The sequence below is a fragment of the Xenopus laevis genome, chromosome 3S (genome assembly GCF_017654675.1).
Source record: "Xenopus laevis strain J_2021 chromosome 3S, Xenopus_laevis_v10.1, whole genome shotgun sequence".
NCBI lineage: Eukaryota > Metazoa > Chordata > Amphibia > Anura > Pipidae > Xenopus > Xenopus laevis.
The window spans coordinates 2,821,148-2,844,802 of NC_054376.1; the positions used below are offsets into that span (position 1 = coordinate 2,821,148).

At 43.1% G+C, this 23,655-nt stretch overlaps 1 protein-coding gene across 3 annotated transcripts in view; it reads left to right on the forward strand.

Annotated features, from left to right (window-relative positions):
• The window catches only part of LOC108712539 (DENN domain-containing protein 5B-like), a 42,745-nt gene that overhangs the window by 10,936 nt on the left and 8,154 nt on the right, over positions 1-23,655 (forward strand). For 2 of the 3 annotated variants that reach the window (XM_041587872.1, XM_041587873.1), the window contains exons 2-11: positions 692-742; positions 3,440-3,549; positions 6,416-7,076; positions 9,776-9,963; positions 13,011-13,547; positions 14,268-14,499; positions 17,365-17,515; positions 19,174-19,267; positions 21,359-21,490; positions 23,356-23,508. In XM_041587872.1, coding sequence (XP_041443806.1) covers positions 692-742; positions 3,440-3,549; positions 6,416-7,076; positions 9,776-9,963; positions 13,011-13,547; positions 14,268-14,499; positions 17,365-17,515; positions 19,174-19,267; positions 21,359-21,490; positions 23,356-23,508 — 2,309 coding nt within the window. The remainder of the gene's footprint in view (positions 1-691; positions 743-3,439; positions 3,550-6,415; positions 7,077-9,775; positions 9,964-13,010; positions 13,548-14,267; positions 14,500-17,364; positions 17,516-19,173; positions 19,268-21,358; positions 21,491-23,355; positions 23,509-23,655) is intronic. The other variant, XM_041587874.1, reaches the window with a different exon arrangement.

Genomic DNA, 23,655 nt, shown 5'->3' on the forward strand with positions numbered 1-23,655 from the left:
TAAGTTTGCTCATAGTCTGTACAGAGAGATCCCATAAAACTATGGCAGCATAGGTATTCCCTGTACTAAGCACAATTCAGCAGGAACAGTCCCTAAGTTTGCTCATAGTCTGTACAGAGAGATCCCATAAAACTATGGCAGCATAGGTATTCCCTGTACTAAGCACAATTCAGCAGGAACAGTCCCCTAAGTTTACTCATAGTCTGTACAGAGAGATCCCATAAAACTATGGCAGCATAGGTATTCCCTGTACTAAGCACAATTCAGCAGGAACAGTCCCTAAGTTTGCTCATAGTCTGTACAGAGAGATCCCATAAAACTATGGTACATAGGTATTCCCTGTACTAAGCACAATTCAGCAGGAACAGTCCCTAAGTTTGCTCATAGCCTTAGAGACATAAAATGTATTTATGATATAGGAATTCAATAACTATACTAAGCAGAGATGAGAACAACGTTCGGGTATTACGAGCCTTTAATGCAGAGACCATTTATTATCATTATGCATCAGCCTTCCCAGTGTGAGGGATTTCCCAGCATGCTCAGTCAGTGAGGCGAGGGCCCATGTCATACACTATACATTATATACAGTGTGTCCATGTTCTGTGTATATCATGTCCGTGCCACTAAACATACGTGTCTGTTGCTTTTTCCATTCATTGTTAATGTCCTTTTTACATTTGTCGTATAGTTTTGTACCAATGGCTCGAGGCCAATCGGCATGGCAAGGGCCACGATGCAGGTAAAGTGGGTGTGGCCTCCAGTCTGTCTGTGCTCTCCACCAATCATGTGCTGTTTATAATCTGCTCCTTAATAATTCTGCACTCTGTCCTGTGGCTCCTCCCTCACTCCCCCCCCCTCCTGGACCCCCGACTCACCCCATCTGACTGTTACCCCAATTTAAAACATCTTGTAGGAAGCACTCGTTACTGTCAGCACAAGCAGAGAGTTAAAGGGTTAACTGTAAGTCGTGATCTCACTGGTGATCCTACCCTGGTGCTCGGCCTGTAAGTGAGTCTGACCAGCTTGTTAGATAGGCTTTATTAACAGAAAACATGGAAGGAAGACTCATTTTAATCAAATTTTTAATCACATTTAGTATATCCACCCCTATTCCATTCCCTCTGCTTGTGCCAAGATGTTTTACCTTCTGTACCCCCCTTTCCTAATTTGGGGGCAACGCTTACCCTTCTCTGCCGCTGATTGGCCGATAACCGTGTTTTCTACCTACTGATCTTTAATCTGCTGTTTAATTGACTATTATGGAATTGATTATTGTGGAATAATTATTGGGGGGTCGTCTGCGTAGATTTATTTGGGTATCTGGATTCTCGTCTCTCCATGATCATCAATGGAATGTTCTTAGAGATTCCGGCTTTATTTGCATTTCTCTTTAGTTTATTTCCAGATAAAGCCAAGGCGGAATTATTTGGTTAATAGGGGGAGGGGCTACTGTAGGCGCTGCTCATATACATGGTTAACCCATCATTGGGTATTTGCTCAGAAGTTAACTCTGAGTTGCCCTGTGAGCTTCTACCCCAAGGGTGAGCTTAGGGTTTGATAGGGCCCTTGTACTAACTAGGGATGCACCGAATCCACTATTTTGGATTCTGCCGAATCCCCAAATCCTTCACTAAAGATTTGGCCGAATACTGAATCCTAATTTGCATATGCAAATTAGGGGTGGGAAGGGGAAAACATTTTTTACTTCCTTGTTTTGTGACAAAAAGTCACGCGAATTCTCTCCCCGACCCTAATTTGCATATGCAAATTAGGATTTGGTTCGGCCGGGCAGAAGGATTCGGCCGCATCTGAATCCTGCTGAAAAAGGGCGAATCCTGGCTGATTCCCGAACTGTATCCTGGATTCGGTGCATCCCTACCTAAAGTTACCAGGGGCAGCTTTTTGCCCCATTTACTAAGCAAGTTCCTCCCCTTGGCTCATGGCAGGAGCAGCACTAGCTCTTAATATCCGGATACAACAATCAGGTGCTAAGGGCTTGAGAAGCCGTGACAGGGTGAGTATCATGGGAAGTCTATAAATAACAAAGGGCCCTTTTATAATGAACTCCTCCTTGTCTGCAAACCTGAGACCCAGGCAGCAAAAAACAGAAGATGAGGGGCTTGCATAGCTACTTCTTGTTATCTCCATTGAATCAAATTACAAGGGGAAGGAAAATAAAATAAATTTTAAGGAAAATTCCTATTTTTTTTTGTTACCGAGGTATATGTTGCCTTTGGGGCATTTATTCCCTGTTACTGCCCATGATGAACCGCAGGACACGAATCAGGAACCGCCTGGAATAAAAATCTGCTGCTCATTTACAAACAAAACATTCGTACGCTCCCAACGAGTTTCTCTAGTCGTGTGTTATAATTGTTATATCAAGGAAACATGATGTTGCAAAAGAGAATTTTTTCCTTAAAGGGTTAGTTCACCTTTAAGTTAACTTCTAGTGTATTATACAGTAACCAAATCGAAGCAATTTTTCAATTGGTCTTGGTTATTTTTTTTATAGTTTTTAAATGATTTTGCCTTCTGACTCTTCCCATCTTTCAAATGGGGGTCACTGACCCCCTCTAGAAAACAAATGCTCTGTAAGGCTATGCATGATGGGGCGGATTTATCAAGGATGGAATTTCGAGTTCATGGGAGTTATTTAAAACTCCCATGAACTCGACATTCGACCAGTGGCAATTTATTAAAAAAAAAAAATAGAATTTTTTGAAACTCGGGTGAATAGGATCGACCCGCAAACTCAAATTGAATTTGAATCAGATTCTAATCGAATTCTCTGAAAAAACTCAGGAACGCTGCAAACAACTTCAAATGGATCTCAGGGCGACTTCCATAGGCTAAAACAGCAATTCGGCAGGTTTTAGGTGGTGAATAGTCGCATTTCAGTTCTTAAAGGGCCAGTGTATGATCAATCTCGAAAATCGAATTTTTAAAAAACTCGAATCGAATTTTAACAATTCCCTAGTCTAATTTCACAGTTATAGCCATAAAAATACTTGAAAATTCTAATTTTCCAATTCAACCCTTGTTAAATCTGCCCCTTATAGTTATTGCTGCTTTTTATCGCTCATCTTTCTATTCAGGCCTCTCCTGTTCATATTCCAGTCTCTTATTCAAATCAGTGCATGGTTGCTAGGGGGATTTGGACCTTAGCAACAAGACGGCTGAAACTGCAAACTGGAGAGCTGCTGAATAAAAAGCGAAATAACTCAAAAACCACAAATAATAAAAATGAAAACCGATTGCATATTGTCTCAGAATATCCCTCTGTACATCATACTAACAATTAATTTAAAGGTGAACAACCCCTTTAATGTTACTGGTTGTCTGCAAGTGCTGCTGTTTTTTTATTGGTCAGATTTGTGCCCGTATTTTCGGGTGTCAGAATGCAGATTTCATCAACTAAATGTAACAATTACAGGGGAAAACTTTGAGCAGAGCCCACTGCGCAGGACCTTCAAGTCTAAAGTTCTGGCCCACTATCCGCAGAACGTCGAGTGGAATCCCTTCGATCAAGATGCCGTTAACATGGTGAGTCACATGATTTCTCGTACAGAATTATTGTGTGAATTATTATTAAAGTAGTAGCTGCCTTGCAATACTGTAGCAGGAACCAGCAGTGCAGAGGATATAAACAGCGAGACAGATACTATAGAAATTACAGTTACACAGAACTATAAACCCAGTGAGAATGAGGAATGAATGGATATTGGGAAGTTGTATCAGGAGTCAGAAGCAGCAGTGCAGAGAAGAGAAAGGGACAGACACAATGACAGTTACACAGAACTATAAACCCAGTGAGAATGAGGAATGAATGGATATTGAGAAGTTGTATCAGGAGTCAGAGGCAGCAGTGCAGAGAAGAGAAAGGGACAGACACAATGACAGTTACACAGAACTATAAACCCAGTGAGAATGAGGAATGAATGGATATTGAGAAGTTGTATCAGGAGTCAGAGGCAGCAGTGCAGAGAAGAGAAAGGGACAGACACAATGACAGTTACACAGAACTATAAACCCAGTGAGAATGAGGAATGAATGGATATTGGGAAGTTGTATCAGGAGTCAGAAGCAGCAGTGCAGAGAAGGGACAGACACAATGACAGTTACACAGAACTATAAACCCAGTGAGAATGAGGAATGAATGGATATTGGGAAGTTGTATCAGGAGTCAGAAGCAGCAGTGCAGAGAAGAGAAAGGGACAGACACAATGACAGTTACACAGAACTATAAACCCAGTGAGAATGAGGAATGAATGGATATTGGGAAGTTGTATCAGGAGTCAGAAGCAGCAGTGCAGAGAAAGGGACAGACACAATGACAGTTACACAGAACTATAAACCCAGTGAGAATGAGGAATGAATGGATATTGGGAAGTTGTATCAGGAGTCAGAGGCAGCAGTGCAGAGAAGAGAAAGGGACAGACACAATGACAGTTACACAGAACTATAAACCCAGTGAGAATGAGGAATGAATGGATATTGGGAAGTTGTATCAGGAGTCAGAGGCAGCAGTGCAGAGAAAGGGACAGACACAATGACAGTTACACAGAACTATAAACCCAGTGAGAATGAGGAATGAATGGATATTGGGAAGTTGTATCAGGAGTCAGAAGCAGCAGTGCAGAGAAAGGGACAGACACAATGACAGTTACACAGAACTATAAACCCAGTGAGAATGAGGAATGAATGGATATTGGGAAGTTGTATCAGGAGTCACAAGCAGCAGTGCAGAGAAGAGAAAGGGACAGACACAATGACAGTTACACAGAACTATAAACCCAGTGCAACCCAGAAATGTCACAGAGCATTTATCTAATTATCCCACGGGCAGAATTGTGTATATTTGTTAACTGTGTGCCCAGAACATTCCTTCTCTGTATATTTGTATTTATACATATGGGAGGAGGGAGGTGCCATATTGATTCCCTTAGACAGTACAGTATGAGGGTATAGCTTATTGTGTGCCCAGAACATTCCTTCTCTGTATATTTGTATTTATACATATGGGAGGAGGAGGTGCCATATTGATTCCCTTAGACAGTACAGTATGAGGGTATAGCTTATTGTGTGCCCAGAACATTCCTTCTCTGTATATTTGTATTTATACATATGGGAGGAGGAGGTGCCATATTGATTCCCTTAGACAGTACAGTATGAGGGTATAGTTTATTGTGTGCCCAGAACATTCCTTCTTTGTATATTTGTATTTATACATATGGGGGGAGGAGGTGCCATATTGATTCCCTTAGACAGTATAGTATGAGGGTATAGCTTATTGTGTGCCCAGAACATTCCTTCTCTGTATATTTGTATTTATACATATGGGAGGAGGAGGTGCCATATTGATTCCCTTAGACCAGTGATCCCCAACCAGTAGCTTGTGAGCAACATGTTGCTCTCCAACCCCTTGGATGTTGCTCCCAGTGGCCTCAAAGCAGGAGCTTATTTTTGAATTCCAGGCTTGGAGGCAAGTTTTGGTTGTAGAAAACCCAGGTGTACTGCCAAATAGAACCTCAATGTAGGTTGACAATCCACATAGGGCCTACCAAATGGCCAATCACACCCCTTATTTGGCACCCCAAAAACATTTTTCATGCATGTGCTGCTCCCCAACTCCTTTTACTTCTGAATGTTGCTCACGTGTTAAAAAGGTTGGGGATCCCTGCCTTAGACAGTACAGTATGAGGGTATAGCTTATTGTGTGCCCAGAACATTCCTTCTCTGTATATTTGTATTTATACATATAGGAGGAGGAGGTGCCATATTGATTCCCTTAGACAGTACAGTATGAGGGTATAGCTTATTGTGTGCCCAGAACATTCCTTCTCTGTATATTTGTATTTATACATATGGGAGGAGGAGGTGCCATATTGATTCCCTTAGACAGTACAGTATGAGGGTATAGCTTATTGTGTGACCAGAACATTCCTTCTTTGTATATTTGTATTTATACATATGGGAGGAGGAGGTGCCATATTGATTCCCTTAGACAGTACAGTATGAGGGTATAGCTTATTGTGTGCCCAGAACATTCCTTCTCTGTATATTTGTATTTATACATATTGGGAGGAGGTGCCATATTGATTCCCTTAGACAGTACAGTATGAGGGTATAGCTTATTGTGTGCCCAGAACATTCCTTCTCTGTATATTTGTATTTATACATATGGGAGGAAGAGGTGCCATATTGATTCCCTTAGACAGTACAGTATGAGGGTATAGCTTATTGTGTGCCCAGAACATTCCTTCTCTGTATATTTGTATTTATACATATGGGAGGAGGTGCCATATTGATTCCCTTAGACAGTACAGTATGAGGGTATAGCTTATTGTGTGCCCAGAACATTCCTTCTCTTCTCACGTATGGAAGTTAAATGACATATTTCTCCCCGCAGCTGTGCATGCCCAAGGGATTATCATTCCGGACACAAGCCGACAACAGGGACCCGGAGTTCCATTCCTTCATCATCACCAGAGAGGACGGTTCCCGCACCTACGGCTTCGTACTGACGTTTTTCGAGGAGGTGACGAGCAAGCAGATGTGCGCAGCAATGCAGACGCTGTATGACATGCACAATGCGGAGCAGTCTGGTAGCGTCTGCGCCTCGTCGTCGTGCAGTATGGACTCTCTGGCGAGCAGCGCGGAGGACGACACGTCATTGGCCAAGATCCCGCGCTACAACTCGTATGACATCAGCAAGGACACGCTGTATGTATCCAAGTGCATCTGTCTGATCACTCCGCTGCCATTCATGCGATCCTACAAGAAGTTCCTGACGCAACTGTACAAGGCTGTCAACTCCCCGCAGCCCCCACCGCTGCCTCTGGAGAGCTACATCCATAACCTACTGTACGAGGTGCCTCTGCCTCCCCCGGGGAGGTCTCTCAAATTCTACGGGGTCTACGACCCTATTGTGTGCCAGAGGCCGGGGCCCAACGAACTGCCACTCTTAGACTACCCACTGAGCGAGACCTTTGAGTTCTTGGGACTGGAAAATCTGGTGCAACTTTTTACCTGCGTCCTGCTGGAAATGCAGATCCTGCTCTATTCCCAAGGTGGGAGATTTGCCTTAAAGGGGAACTAAAGCCTAACAAAGAATATGGTCAGAAATGGTGTATTTTATATACTGTACTTACTGTAGCAGCCCTAGAACAGTAATGATCCAGTTGCGCCCAGCAGCTTGGATCTATTTAGGCATCTTTTGTGAGTCAGCGGCACTGCACATGCTCAGTTGGCTGCTGCTGAAGAACTGAGCTTAGGGAATGGGGGAAATCATTTTAGGGGTCTGGGGGAAATCATCCAAACTGAGGTTCATCTGCCATAGAAGCTGATGTTACAGGGCTGATTATGAATCAATTCTGATGCCGACTGCACTTGTTTCTATGCTGCCATGTAATGTGAGACTGACGTCTTAACTAATCAGTCTTGTGTTATAGAGGTACGGAACCTGTTTTCCAGAAAGCTTGGGAACTGGGGGTTTTCCTGATTACAGATCTTTCCGTAATTTCATACCTTAAGTCTACTGAACAAAATCCTTTAAACATTAAATAAAGCCAATAGGCTGGTTTTGCTTCCAATAAGGATTAATTATATCTTAGTTGGGATCAAGTACAGGTGTCTGTTTTAATATCACACAGAAAAAGGAAATCATTTTTTAAAGTTTGGATTATTTGGCTAATATGGAGCCAATGGGAGACGGCCTTTCCGTAATTGGATCTTCGTACCTTAAGTCTACTAGAAAATCATATAAACGTGAAATAAACCCAATAGGCTGGTTTTGCTTCCAATAAGGATTAAAGGGGTGGTTCACCTTTAAGTTGACTTTTAGTTTGTTCTAGAATGGCTAATTCTAAGCAACTTTTCAATTGGTCTTCATTATTTATTTAATTTATCGTCTTTAAATTATTTTCCCACTTCTTCTGACTCTTCCCAGCTTTCCAATGGGGGTCACTGACCCCATCTAAAAGCAAATGGTTACACATCTATTCTTATTGCTGCTTTCTATTGCATTTCTTTCTTATTCAGGCCTCTCCTATTCATAGTCAAGTCTCTTATTCAAATCAATGCATGGTTGCTAGGGGAATTCAGACCTTAGCAACCAGATGGCTGAAATTGCAAACTGGAGAGCTGCTCAATATAAAGCTTAATAACTCAAAATCCACAAATCATAAAAAATGAAAACCAATTGCAAACACTCTGTACATCATACTAACAGTTAATTCAGAGGTCACCAGGCACTTTAATTATATCTTAGTTGGGATCAAGTACAAGAAACTGTTTTATTATTACACAGAAAAAGGAAATTGGTTTTAAAAATTTGGATTATTTGGATAAAATGGAGTTTATGGGAGAGGCAGGCTTTCCGTAATGCTGCGCTTTCTAACGGGTTTCTGGAGAACAGATTTCTTACCTGTATTGTGTGTGTGTATGTTTATATATATATATATAGTGAATAAAGTGCCCCCTCTTGTAAAATATAAGGATATTATAAGTTACCAAGGAGTTTCATGACCATATAAAAACATTATACAGGTCATGGAACTCCGAGGTAACTTCTAATATCCTCATATTTTACAACTGGGGGTACTTTATTTATTAGAATACACAAATTTCTATTGGCAGAGAAAGAGCAGCGACTCCATTTTGAGCAATCTGGGCCAGACAGGGCTTAGCGTGGGGTCAGTGATGCTGGTTAACCCCTGCTTTCCCAGGCTCGGGTCTTAAGGTGCCCATACATGGAGAGATCTGCTCGTTTGGCGATGTCGCCAAACGAGCGGATCTCCCTCCGATATGCCCACCTTGAGGTGGGCAATATCGGGCTGATCCGATCGTGGGCCCTAGGGCCCAACGATCGGATCCTAACGATGCCTAAACGGGCGGTCGGATCGCGGGACCACATCAACGAATAGATGAGGCCGCGATCCGACGGGATTTTCTGTCCCATCCGATCGAGATCTGGCTGACTTTCGGCCAGATCTCGATCGGTGAAGCCCGTCGGGGGGCCCCCATACACGGGCCAATAAGCTGCCGACACGGTCTGTCGGCAGCTTTTATCGGCCCGTGTATGGCCACCTTTACATTACCCACCCTCATTAATATTTAAACCCTCCCTCCTGGCCGGAGACTTGACACCGCACTTTTAAAGGCGAAGCTACCCCTACATGTTACTCTGTTTCCAAAAGAAATGTGGTTGTTATGCAGTTCAGAGCATTAGTTGCCCTTTAATCTGTGACCACATTTTTTTTTCTATTAGATATTTTTTTTTTCTAGGAATCACATTAGGTTAAAATGATTATTTTTCACGGTGATGAAAAACCCCTTAATCTGCACTCGTCTCCTGGAGGATCGAGCCAAATCCGCTCTTCAGGAGGACGCGGCGCTTTGTTAATTCCTAAAGGGAAAGTTCACTTCTTTAGGAAGTTTCTTTTTTTTTTTTGCTTTTTGGTCAGTTGCAAATAAACGCAGTCCAAGCCACTTTGCTACAGTATTTGTCACCTTAGGGCAATGTTTATTTTAAAGTGAAACGGAAAATGCTTTTTGGTTTCAAGGGTCAGTGACCCCTAGCAACAAGAAAGATATCAAATTTTTCTTTGATTTAGGGCTGCTGATTCCTTTATTGCTCATCAGCCAAAATAACATTGTCACAGTATAGAAAACGTATAAGTTGCACTGTTCAGAAACCGATTACCAAAAATACATTTATAATTTAATTTGCAATTTTATATCTTATCTTTCTTCTCCACCCCTGGTGCAGACTATCAGCGTCTTATGACTGTGGCTGAGGGAATCACCTCCCTCCTGTTCCCATTTCAATGGCAGCACGTCTACGTCCCCATCCTACCCGCCTCCCTCCTACATTTCCTCGATGCCCCTGTTCCCTACTTAATGGGTCTTCAGTCCAAAGAAGGGACCGACCGCTCCAAACTTGAACTTCCTCAAGAGGTAAATTACTGAAACAAGATTCTATTAGTGCCTGGGCTATACCTATGCTGCCATAGTTTTATGGGATCTCTCTGTACAGACTATGAGCAAACTTAGGGACTGTTCCTGCTGAATTGTGCTTAGTACAGGGAATACCTATGCTGCCATAGTTTTATGGGATCTCTCTGTACAGACTATGAGCAAACTTAGGGACTGTTCCTGCTGAATTGTGCTTAGTACAGGGAATACCTATGTACCATAGTTTTATGGGATCTCTCTGTACAGACTATGAGCAAACTTAGGGACTGTTCCTGCTGAATTGTGCTTAGTACAGGGGAATACCTATGCTGCCATAGTTTTATGGGATCTCTCTGTACAGACTATGAGCAAACTTAGGGACTGTTCCTGCTGAATTGTGCTTAGTACAGGGAATACCTATGCTGCCATAGTTTTATGGGATCTCTCTGTACAGACTATGAGCAAACTTAGGGGACTGTTCCTGCTGAATTGTGCTTAGTACAGGGGAATACCTATGCTGCCATAGTTTTATGGGATCTCTCTGTACAGACTATGAGCAAACTTAGGGACTGTTCCTGCTGAATTGTGCTTAGTACAGGGAATACCTATGCTGCCATAGTTTTATGGGATCTCTCTGTACAGACTATGAGCAAATTTAGGGACTGTTCCTGCTGGATTGTGCTTAGTACAGGGGAGGGGAATTCCTATGCTGTCATAGTTTTATGGGATCTCTCTGTACAGACTATGAGCAAACTTAGGGACTGTTCCTGCTGAATTGTGCTTAGTACAGGGAATACCTATGCTGCCATAGTTTTATGGGATCTCTCTGTACAGACTATGAGCAAACTTAGGGACTGTTCCTGCTGAATTGTGCTTAGTACAGGGAATACCTATGCTGTCATAGTTTTATGGGATCTCTCTGTACAGACTATGAGCAAACTTAGGGGACTGTTCCTGCTGAATTGTGCTTAGTACAGGGGAATACCTATGCTGCCATAGTTTTATGGGATCTCTCTGTACAGACTATGAGCAAACTTAGCGGCTGTTCCTGCAATTTACTGAGTTCCCCAATGATAGAAACATCCCAGTGTCACATAAAGGAGAGCCCAGGAATTCCCAGTGTAGGAGCAGAAATGACAGTTTCCTTCGTGTGACACAAACAGATTAATTCCGCATGTCTCCAGGAGAGGCCGCAGGCAGAGCTGACATGATACTGAGTCATAAGATTAGATTTGGCAGGAGGCAAACGCTGAATTTGTATTCCCAGTTGGACCGTAAAGATATAATATAAATTACCAGCGGTTAATAAGTGGCCGTCTTTATTGATGTCATCTGCCAATGTATTTTATTTACAGTCTTTCTGACAGTTTTATTAAAGAGGCACTGCCACCCACCCGCCTGGCAATTGTGTTTAGTATCACTGGAAAATAAATAATTACACAAAATTTGAAAATGGTTTAAAAAAGGTTTGTGTAGGAAAGTGTAGACAGTACAGTATGAGGGTATAGCTTATTGTGTGCCCAGAACATTCCTTCTCTGTATATTTGTATTTATACATATGGGAGGAGGTGCCATATTGATTCCCTTAGACAGTACAGTATGAGGGTATAGCTTATTGTGTGCCCAGAACATTCCTTCTCTGTATATTTGTATTTATACATATGGGAGGAGGGAGGTGCCATATTGATTCCCTTAGACAGTACAGTATGAGGGTATAGCTTATTGTGTGCCCAGAACATTCCTTCTCTGTATATTTGTATTTATACATATGGGAGGAGGAGGTGCCATATTGATTCCCTTAGACAGTACAGTATGAGGGTATAGCTTATTGTGTGCCCAGAACATTCCTTCTCTGTATATTTGTATTTATACATATGGGAGGAGGGAGGTGCCATATTGATTCCCTTAGACCAGGGGTCCCCAACCTTTTTTACCCGTGAGCCACATTCAAATGTAAAAAGAGTTGGGGAGCAACACAAGCATGAAAAAGTCCATTGGGGATGCCAAATAAGGGCTGTGATTAGCTATTTGGTAGCCCCTATATGGACTGACGGCTTACAGGAGGCTCTGCTTGGCACTATACTTCGTTTTTATGCAATTAAAACTTGCTTCCAAGCCTGGAATTAAAAAATAAGCCCCTGCTTTGAGGACACTGAAAGCAATATACAAGGGGTTGGAGAGCAACATGTTGCTCACGAGCTACCTGTTGGGGACCTGCCTGTTGGGGACCTACCTGTTGGGGCCCTTTCTGTTGGTTGACCTACCTGTTGGGCCCTTTCTGTTGGGGACCTGCCTGTTGGTGACCTACCTGTTGGGGCCCTTTCTGTTGGGGACCTTTCTGTTGGGGACCTGCCTGTTGGGGACCTGCCTGTTGGGGACCTACCTGTTGGGGCCCTTTCTGTTGGGGACCTTTCTGTTGGGGACCTGCCTGTTGGGGACCTACCTGTTGGGGACCTACCTGTTGGGGCCCTTTCTGTTGGGGACCTTTCTGTTGGGGACCTTTCTGTTGGGGACCTGCCTGTTGGGGACCTACCTGTTGGGGCCCTTTCTGTTGGGGACCTACCTGTTGGGCCCTTTCTGTTGGGGACCTACCTGTTGGGGCCCTTTCTGTTGGTTGACCTACCTGTTGGGCCCTTTCTGTTGGGGACCTACCTGTTGGGCCCTTTCTGTTGGGGCCCTTTCTGTTGGGGACCTGCCTGTTAGGGACCTACCTGTTGGGGCCCTTTCTGTTGGGGACCTACCTGTTGGGGAGCTTTCTGTTGGGGCTCTTTCTGTTGGGGACCTACCTTGCCTGTTGGGGCCCTTTCTGTTGGGGCCCTTTCTTTTGGGGACCTACCTGTTGGGGCCCTGCTAACAGTAGTCTGGACCCCATGATTAGCGATGGTGACATTATATTCATACATTCATTCAGGTACAGGGGAAAGGTTAAATTAAAGTTTTTTTAAAGGGGAAGTACAACTTACTACAGACTGTGCCGCATTTTCATTGTTACAATCGAATGCCCAGCGCTTTGTATTACTAACGGCATTTCCCATCTCTCTCTCCCGCAGGCCAACCTGTGCTTTGTCGATATCGATAACCACTTTATCGAGCTGCCCGAGGAGTTCCCCCAGTTTCCAAACAAATTGGAATTCATTCAGGAGATCTCAGAGGTCCTGCGGCACTACGGGATCCCCCCCGAGGGCAATTTGCACTGCAGTGAGAGCGCCACCAAGCTGAAGAGCCTGGTCCTGGACGACTGGGCCAACGACAAGAAGAACGGCAACCTGTCGGCCAATAACATCAACATGTACGAGCTGCTGAAAGGCAACGAGACCATCGCCCGGCTGCAGGCCCTGACGAAAAGGACGGGGATCTCCATGGATAAAATCAACCTGACGGCCCCCACGATGGACCCAGAGGAGGAGCAGAAGGTGCAGTGCGCTGAGATGGAGCTTCAGGACTATAAGCTCAACGTGCAGCTCCGGGAAGTCTTCGCCAATCGCTTCACCCAGATGTTCTCCGACTACGAGGCCTTCGTGATCCAGTCGGCCCATGACATGGAGTCGTGGCTGAACAACAGGGAGCAAATGCAGAACTTCGACAAGGTAACCATGGAAACAACGTTATATAGTGGATAATGTACCCCCTACTGTAATTTATAAAGATATTATAAGTCACCGAGGAGTTATGTGACCAAATAAAAGTACGAGGCCGTAGGACGAGTGATTTTATACAGGTCACATAACTCCGAGGTGACTTCTGATATCTTTATAAATTTCTAGTAGGGGGTACATTATGCATTATAATCTACATTTTGTGGAGGGGTTGGCACTGAAAGTTTGTTCGCCAGCGTCAAATTTTGGTCTCAGTCCGCCCGAATTTGACACCGTGCGTCCGAAACGGACGCCGGTCGCCCAAATTTGATTCCGGCGACCAAAATTACAGTGCCAACCCCTCCACAAAATGTAGATTATAATGCATAATGTACCCCCTACTAGAAATTTATAAAGATATCAGAAGTCACCTCGGAGTTATGCGACCTGTATAAAAGCAGCAACTGACCAGCAGGTGGCAGCGTGGGAACAAAATTCATTCATATTAACAGCACATGTATCCCTTAATATCTTGGAATAAAAAGAAAATAAATAATGAATGTAAATGACAAATGTGCTTAGAATAACCCCCTCATCAATTTTACATTCACTTATTTTAAAGGTTTACTTATCCTTTAAGGGTTAATCCATTTCCCAATCTCTGTTCTCTAAAAACAAAAGTCCCTTTCCTTAAAGTGACACCTCAGGCTTGACGGCATCCTCCAATTGCAGGCTTCCTTTTTGTCGGACCAGCCCGAGCCCTACCTGCCCTTCCTCTCCCGTTTCATCGAGACGCAGATGTTCGCCACGTTCATAGACAATAAAATCATGTCCCTGTGGGACGAGAAGGAGCCGCTGCTGCGGGTGTTTGATTCCAGGATTCAGAAGATGCGGCTGTACAACGGCCGGGGCCCTGCGTTAAGGACCTCGAATTATCAGAAATGCAACACCCTGAAGGAGGCAGGTATGTGTCTATGCCACTGGTCTGTATAAGCAGAATGGTGGAGCTGCCATACCAATTTATTTAGTACGTAAAGATGAGAACATTATAATGTATTTACATAAATTATCTTTATATATATATATATATATACTTCCATTGTGCCGGGTGGGATGCTCACAGCTTCGTTAGTTGAGTGCCAGGTCTCCATGGAAGCCGCCGCTACCAATATGATTAGTGCCAATTAAAGAGAAAGGTGCTGGAAGCCAATTTTTAGCTCTACCAATTGTAATAAATACAAAAAATGATAATGAACAAAAAAGAATATAATAATAAAGAGGCGAAAAATACAGTTCACCCCAGTCTATGGGGAGAGAGAGAGAGAAAGAGAGAGAGAGAGAGAGAGAGAGAGAGAGAGAGAGAGAAACAAGGTTTGTGAGTTTTTCCAAAAATAATAACCAAAAAAAATTGAAATACATTTATTAGGACAATACAGGCGAAGGCCTAACGCGTTTTGTGCCTATAGGGGCACTTACTCATAGGCTAATGGGCACACCCCTGTACAGTTCTTATATACAGATTGTGATCAATCACAACAACGTATATATCAATGGGCACGAAACGCGTTAGGCCTTCACCTGTATTTTCCTAATAAATGTATTTACATTTTTAATCGCTTTTTGGTTATTATTTTTGAAAACCTTGTTGCTTTACCAAAATGATTTGTGCCCCTTGTTAATCAAGTGTTTCCCTTATTTTGGCCCCTAATGCGCTCCGATATATCCGAAGGGACTGTGGTTCTGTTAGGGACGCAGGGATTTAGTGATAGGATATGGAACGTGCAGCTGCCACGACCAACAGCTGCAGAGCGGCGAGATTGATGCGACTCATTAGAGCCTTACAAGAATACGCAGGAGCCCTGTGAGCATACAGTCATCTGTAGTTCCGCGTGATTTCGCTCTGTAGGAACATCTGTGCGAAAGGGAACTTCAATTGAGGTCACACGCTTGTGATCATCCAATGCGCCTGATTTCTCTCAAGTCACCGGAACTGTCGATTGAAGGGATGGTTCACCTTTTAAATTAAACGTTCAGAATGGCCAGTTATAAGCAACTTTTCTTTTGGTCTTTATTATTTATAGTTGTTGAATTATTTCCCTTCTTCTTCTGACCCTTCCCTGCATTCAAATGAGGGTCGCTGACCCCATCTAACAGACACAGTACTGTAACTACCCTCTTCCAGGCCCTGCTGCAGGATATGTACCCCTCCCCCTCCAGACGCGCGGTTTCCTTACTGCGTTTGCAGTGGCGCAGTCTCTGAAGGGCCCGAGGGGGAACGGACCCTGGTGTGATCGCACCCCCTGCTCCCCTGGTAGTTACGCCACTGAACAGACAAATTCTCTGTAAGACACATGTAGGGGGTTATTTATTAAACTCCAAATGCCAAAAACCTGAAGAGTGTGGGTTTTTTTACTTTAAAATCCAATTTTTTTGTGGGAAAAAAAAAACATACAAATTTTTCAGGATTTATTATACCCTGAGGATGGAAAAAAATCAGAATTCGAAAATCTGGCATCTCAGAACTGCAATAATCCGAAGATTTTCAGGCGGAAAATCCGAAAAATTCCTAAATTCTTTTCAGGATTTTTCCCGCACAGACAATTTACAGGAAAATTTTTTGTTAAATAAGGGAAAACCAGTGTGGATTTGGTTGGAGTATTTTTCAGTAATTAATGAGATAAATGTGTACTTGGATAAATGGGCCTCCCCTTGTTGTTGCTACTTTTTATTTCTTTTCTTTCGTTCCAGTTCCTCTCCTATCCACGTAACAGCCTCTCACTGCTTGGTTGCTAGGTTGATTTGGACCTTAGCAACCAGATAGCTGCGACACTCCCAACTGGAGAGCTGCTGAGCAAAAAATTAAATCATTAAAAAAAAAAAAAACACAGGGATGACCAATTATGTTCTGTGTCCGACTATCACTCTCTACATCATGCAAAAAGTTATTTTAAAACCCCTTTAAAGGGGATATAAACCCTAATTTTTTCACTCTATCTCCCAGGTCAGCCTTTGCTACACTGTAACCAGGGAAGTCCCAGTTCTCTCGCAATCCTTTGTTATACACATGTGCTGCCTATAGTCAAACACAAGCTGGTGGAACCCTGCGCTATTGGTTTAACCCGCTTGGTCAGGGATTAAATTGGTTCTATTAATCAGGCACCGGGATGTACCAAGTGCTTTATTTGGGTAACATTTTGTTTATTGGCTCAGTGCGTGAATCACAAAGCCCGGGGATGTCTCAATAGTGAGCACCCCCTGACCTAATTATACTGGGGGCAAAGTCTTGCTCCGAGGGGGGCCCGGGTGAGGTGGCCACAGTTTCCATTCCTGGGAAATGAGATTAAAGCTGAGGCAACAGCGGGGCAGCAAATATATTCACTAGAAATAAAAGCAACTGGAGGCTTATGGGCCCAACCTCTATCCCCTCGGGTGCCCAATGTAAATCCTGCAACAGCGGCTCCTTTTGTAATTGGTTAAATATATATTTAGGGACAGGGAAATGTGTAGAATGATCTTCTGCAGGACTTTGCCTTTCTTCTCTTGTGGGGGGAATGTAATAAAGTGAGTGTCCCATAGCTGCACGGTGAGTATCGGGGTGCCTAGAACAATCCCCCACCTCTTCATGTTCCTAATACATTAGTCCGGATCCCAAACCCTCATATAAGTGTAGGGGAATAAAATGAAGCCTAATGGCATGTGGCGCCTCTTTATAATAATAATCGCCTGCTATAAACACAAGAACAGCTGTCAATAAAAATCAATGTGCTTTCACGTGTGCCAAGCGTGTTGTACAGTCGCTCAGCCCATTCCTAATAAATCTCTTTTACAGCCCAGGCCATTGAGCAGCGACTCACCAAGATCGATCACACGGCCGTCCATCCCCACCTGCTGGACATGAAGATTGGGCAGGGCAAATACCAGCAGGGATTCTTCCCCAAACTGCAGTCCGACGTCCTTATGAGCGGACCGACCAATAACAAGTGAGTGTCTGAGAAACGGGGTGTATTTATCTATATTGATTCCCTTAGACAGTACAGTATGAGGGTATAGCTTATTGTGTGCCCAGAACATTCCTTCTCTGTATATTTGTATTTATACATATGGGAGGAGGAGGTGCCATATTGATTCCCTTAGACAGTACAGTATGAGGGTATAGCTTATTGTGTGCCCAGAACATTCCTTCTCTGTATATTTGTATTTATACATATGGGAGGAGGAGGTGCCATATTGATTCCCTTAGACAGTACAGTATGAGGGTATAGCTTATTGTGTGCCCAGAACATTCCTTCTCTGTATATTTGTATTTATACATATGGGAGGAGGGAGGTGCCATATTGATTCCCTTAGACAGTACAGTATGAGGGTATAGCTTATTGTGTGCCCAGAACATTCCTTCTCTGTATATTTGTATTTATACATATGGGAGGAGTAGGTGCCATATTGATTCCCTTAGACAGTACAGTATGAGGGTATAGCTTATTGTGTGCCCAGAACATTCCTTCTCTGTATATTTGTATTTATACATATGGGAGGAGGAGGTGCCATATTGATTCCCTTAGACAGTACAGTATGAGGGTATAGCTTATTGTGTGCCCAGAACATTCCTTCTCTGTATATTTGTATTTATACATATGGGAGGAGGAGGTGCCATATTGATTCCCTTAGACAGTACAGTATGAGGGTATAGCTTATTGTGTGCCCAGAACATTCCTTCTCTGTATATTTGTATTTATACATATGGGAGGAGGGAGGTGCCATATTGATTCCCTTAGACAGTACAGTATGAGGGTATAGCTTATTGTGTGCCCAGAACATTCCTTCTCTGTATATTTGTATTTATACATATGGGAGGAGTAGGTGCCATATTGATTCCCTTAGACAGTACAGTATGAGGGTATAGCTTATTGTGTGCCCAGAACATTCCTTCTCTGTATATTTGTATTTATACATATGGGAGGAGGAGGTGCCATATTGATTCCCTTAGACAGTACAGTATGAGGGTATAGCTTATTGTGTGCCCAGAACATTCCTTCTCTGTATATTTGTATTTATACATATGGGAGGAGGAGGTGCCATATTGATTCCCTTAGACAGTACAGTATGAGGGTATAGCTTATTGTGTGCCCAGAACATTCCTTCTCTGTATATTTGTATTTATACATATGGGAGGAGGAGGTGCCATATTGATTCCCTTAGACAGTACAGTATGAGGGTATAGCTTATTGTGTGCCCAGAACATTCCTTCTCTGTATATTTGTATTTATACATATGGGAGGAGGAGGTGCCATATTGATTCCCTTAGACAGTACAGTATGAGGGTATAGCTTATTGTGTGCCCAGAACATTCCTTCTCTGTATATTTGTATTTATACATATGGGAGGAGGGAGGTGCCATATTGATTCCCTTAGACAATACAGTATGAGGGTATAGCTTATTGTGTGCCCAGAACATTCCTTCTCTGTATATTTGTATTTATACATATGGGAGGAGGAGGTGCCATATTGATTCCCTTAGACAGTACAGTATGAGGCAGGTTTATAATACTGTACATTAATGTCCTGTATGAGTTATACATACCATAACCCTTAATATACATTTTTAATTTTAAGTGCTGTCTGTCCCTATCATTATTTACAGCCGATGGGTCAGTCGTAGTGCAACAACTCAGCGGAGGAAAGACAAACTGCGACAGCACTCGGAGCACCTGGGCCTAGACAATGACTTGAGGGAAGTACGTAATGTGCACAGTGATTGCTAGCTTTATGTCCAATGTCAAACTCTCATTTATGTTATGGAATATTCCAATTCCTCCCTAAGATGGCAAAGTTGTCAAAACTGTTTCCCCAGGTACACAGAACTATAAACCCAGTGAGAATGAGGAATGAATGGATATTGGGAAGTTGTATCAGGAGTCAGAAGCAGCAGTGCAGAGAAAGGGACAGACACAATGACAGTTACACAGAACTATAAACCCAGTGAGAATGAGGAATGAATGGATATTGGGAAGTTGTATCAGGAGTCAGAGGCAGCAGTGCAGAGAAGAGAAAGGGACAGACACAATGACAGTTACACAGAACTATAAACCCAGTGAGAATGAGGAATGAATGGATATTGGGAAGTTGTATCAGGAGTCAGAGGCAGCAGTGCAGAGAAAGGGACAGACACAATGACAGTTACACAGAACTATAAACCCAGTGAGAATGAGGAATGAATGGATATTGGGAAGTTGTATCAGGAGTCAGAGGCAGCAGTGCAGAGAAAGGGACAGACACAATGACAGTTACACAGAACTATAAACCCAGTGAGAATGAGGAATGAATGGATATTGGGAAGTTGTATCAGGAGTCAGAGGCAGCAGTGCAGAGAAGAGAAAGGGACAGACACAATGACAGTTACACAGAACTATAAACCCAGTGAGAATGAGGAATGAATGGATATTGGGAAGTTGTATCAGGAGTCAGAGGCAGCAGTGCAGAGAAAGGGACAGACACAATGACAGTTACACAGAACTATAAACCCAGTGAGAATGAGGAATGAATGGATATTGGGAAGTTGTATCAGGAGTCAGAGGCAGCAGTGCAGAGAAAGGGACAGACACAATGACAGTTACACAGAACTATAAACCCAGTGAGAATGAGGAATGAATGGATATTGGGAAGTTGTATCAGGAGTCAGAGGCAGCAGTGCAGAGAAGAGAAAGGGACAGACACAATGACAGTTACACAGAACTATAACCCAGTGAGAATGAGGAATGAATGGATATTGGGAAGTTGTATCAGGAGTCAGAGGCAGCAGTGCAGAGAAAGGGACAGACACAATGACAGTTACACAGAACTATAAACCCAGTGAGAATGAGGAATGAATGGATATTGGGAAGTTGTATCAGGAGTCAGAGGCAGCAGTGCAGAGAAAGGGACAGACACAATGACAGTTACACAGAACTATAAACCCAGTGAGAATGAGGAATGAATGGATATTGGGAAGTTGTATCAGGAGTCAGAACCAGCAGTGCAGAGAAGAGAATGAGGAATGAATGGATATTGGGAAGCTGCTTAGAATTATATTCTCTTTTATTATGCTGAAACAGTTTTTGGGTGTAGTCCCCCTTTAAATACTTTCCCCTGCAGTCTAACAAAGCAATCATTTATTATTTGGGGGGGAGGTAGAGCAGAGATTTCACATTAAATCAAACTCAGATGATAAAAGGTTGTGGATGATTCCAGGAAACAAGTTATGGGATTGCCGTTCCCGTTAGGAATCCATTGATCCGGGAGGTCACATTTGTACTATTTTGGGAAAATCCATTCATTGGTCGGTATAAAGCGACAGTTGAGCGGCAGCATTAATGCTCTCCGTCCCATGAGTATTTGCTTCTCATCATTCCCTTTATTTCAGTGATAATATTTAATAAATGCATTGTGCAGAATGAGACTTGTGTTTGGAGTTCCCCTTTAATCACATGACGCGGCCGTGGATTGGGGAAGGGTGTGTGGCCCTTGTATGGTCCCGGCAGGTGCCCATCTTGCATGGCTCTGTATTTCTATTAGTATCTACGCCCGCTTTGAACCCCCACCTGTCAATCAAGGAGAGTTTTTTTAACCCCACTCACCCCAGACTGGTGCACATTGCAGAGACTACGGCAGCTCCAATTGCGGAAGTCACAAAAAATCCTTTATATTTGAAAATTAAAGATAGAAATAATTAGAATATTTCATGTATTTGTGTCTCCCAGAGGTCTGAGATCCCCCCGGCCGACCCGTTAATAGGGTCCCCCCCGTGCCTATGTGAACCCTCTGATAATGATGTATTTTCCCCATTTCAGAAATACATGCAGGAAGCCAGGACTTTGGGCAAAACTGTCAGGCAGCCGAAATTATCCGATCTCTCCCCGGCAGTTATTGCTCAGACTAACTCCAAGTTTGTTGAAGGATTATTAAAAGAATGTCGCATGAAGGTAAGTGGGGTCTTATTTCATCACTCATGTATAAGGGATAATGTACCCCTACTGTAAATGATAAGGATATTAGAAGTCACTGAGGGGTTGTTCTGTGACCATATAAAGGCACAAGGCTGCAGGCTGAGTTATACAGGGAACTCTGAGTATCACTCATGTATTATAAGGGATAATGTACCCCCTACTGTAAATGATAAGGATATTAGAAGTCACTGAGGGGTTGTTCTGTGACCATATAAAGGCACAAGGCTGCAGGCTGAGTTATACAGAGAACTCTGAGTATCACTCATGTATTATAAGGGATAATGTACCCCCTACTGTAAATGATAAGGATATTAGAAGTCACTGAGGGGTTGTTCTGTGACCATATAAAGGCACAAGGCTGCAGGCTGAGTTATACAGGGAACTCTGAGTATCACTCATGTATTATAAGGGATAATGTACCCCCTACTGTAAATGATAAGGATATTAGAAGTCACTGAGGGGTTGTTCTGTGACCATATAAAGGCACAAGACTGCAGTCTGAGTTATACAGGGAACTCTGAGTATCACTCATGTATTATAAGGGATAATGTACCCCCTACTGTAAATGATAAGGATATTAGAAGTCACTGAGGGGTTGTTCTGTGACCATATAAAGGCACAAGGCTGCAGGCTGAGTTATACAGGGAACTCTGAGTATCACTCATGTATTATAAGGGATAATGTACCCCCTACTGTAAATGATAAGGATATTAGAAGTCACTGAGGGGTTGTTCTGTGACCATATAAAGGCACAAGGCTGCAGGCTGAGTTATACAGGGAACTCTGAGTATCTCTCATGTATTATAAGGGATAATGTACCCCCTACTGTAAATGATAAGGATATTAGAAGTCACTGAGGGGTTGTTCTGTGACCATATAAAGGCACAAGGCTGCAGGCTGAGTTATACAGGGAACTCTGAGTATCACTCATGTATTATAAGGGATAATGTGTTTCTTGTCCCAACCTGCAGTGATTCCCAAAACTTCCATATTTGTTGAGGCTGATGGGAACTGTAGTTCAACAAAGGAGGCAGATGTCTGTTTTTTTTAATTAACTGGGTCCTAAGTGTTTAAAAAAATCAGTTTGTTTCAGTGAAAAATGTTCTTGCAGGAGACTGATGAGACAAACACAAATAAATGACAAGCTGTAGTGAATAGAAGCCATTTCCCTGGCACATCAATGTTAAATGGCTTCTGTGTGACTGAGATGAATTAGTGGCCGTATTGATGTGGGAGAGACAGTCCTGGAGCAGCGCCAGAGTCTCATGTCCTTAATCCGCACATAAACAGGGGGGACCCAGGGTAACATAACTCATGAGTACAACCTGGGTTATTAGAAAGAGAGGCACGAAAACAATAAAATAAATCTAACTTGTTTGAGAATAACACCCAGCACCTTATATCTGTAATAATAATCCCATAAACCTGCCAATCCCACGAGTTTATACCCCAATGTTTCTATATATCTGTAACCTTGTTATGAGCTAAGGGGGCCCAGTCTGAAGGTCAGTTAGGGGGAGATTTGGGGTGAGTGCTTATTTGTACCCTGGGTACCCCTGGAACTATAGCAGGGTGAGACCCCAATGTTTCTATATATCTGTAACCTTGTTATGAGCTAAGGGGGCCCAGTCTGAAGGTCAGTTAGGGGGAGATTTGGGGTGAGTGTTTATTTGTACCCTGGGTACCCCTGGAACTATAGCAGGGTGACACCCCAATGTTTCTATATATCTGTAACCTTGTTATGAGCTAAGGGGGCCCAGTCTGAAGGTCAGTTAGGGGGAGATTTGGGGTGAATACCCTTGTAAATTCAATGTTGCGACTTTCCTAATTGTGTCCTTTAGACAAAGCGGATGTTGGTGGAGAAAATGGGCCATGAAGCGGTGGAGTTGGGCCACGGAGAGGCAAATATCACTGGGCTAGAGGAGAATACTCTGATTGCCAGCCTATGTGACCTGTTAGAGAGAATCTGGAGCCACGGCCTTCTCGTTAAACAGGTAAATTTCATGGTTATTTACAGTACGACGGAGTCTTCCTACCAGTATTTCTGCAGTTTGTCAGGCACATGGAACAGACTCTAGTGCTTTTGGGTTCAAGGTGTCTCATAAAAAAAAAACTCTGAAAAGGGTTAATATGGAAACAGA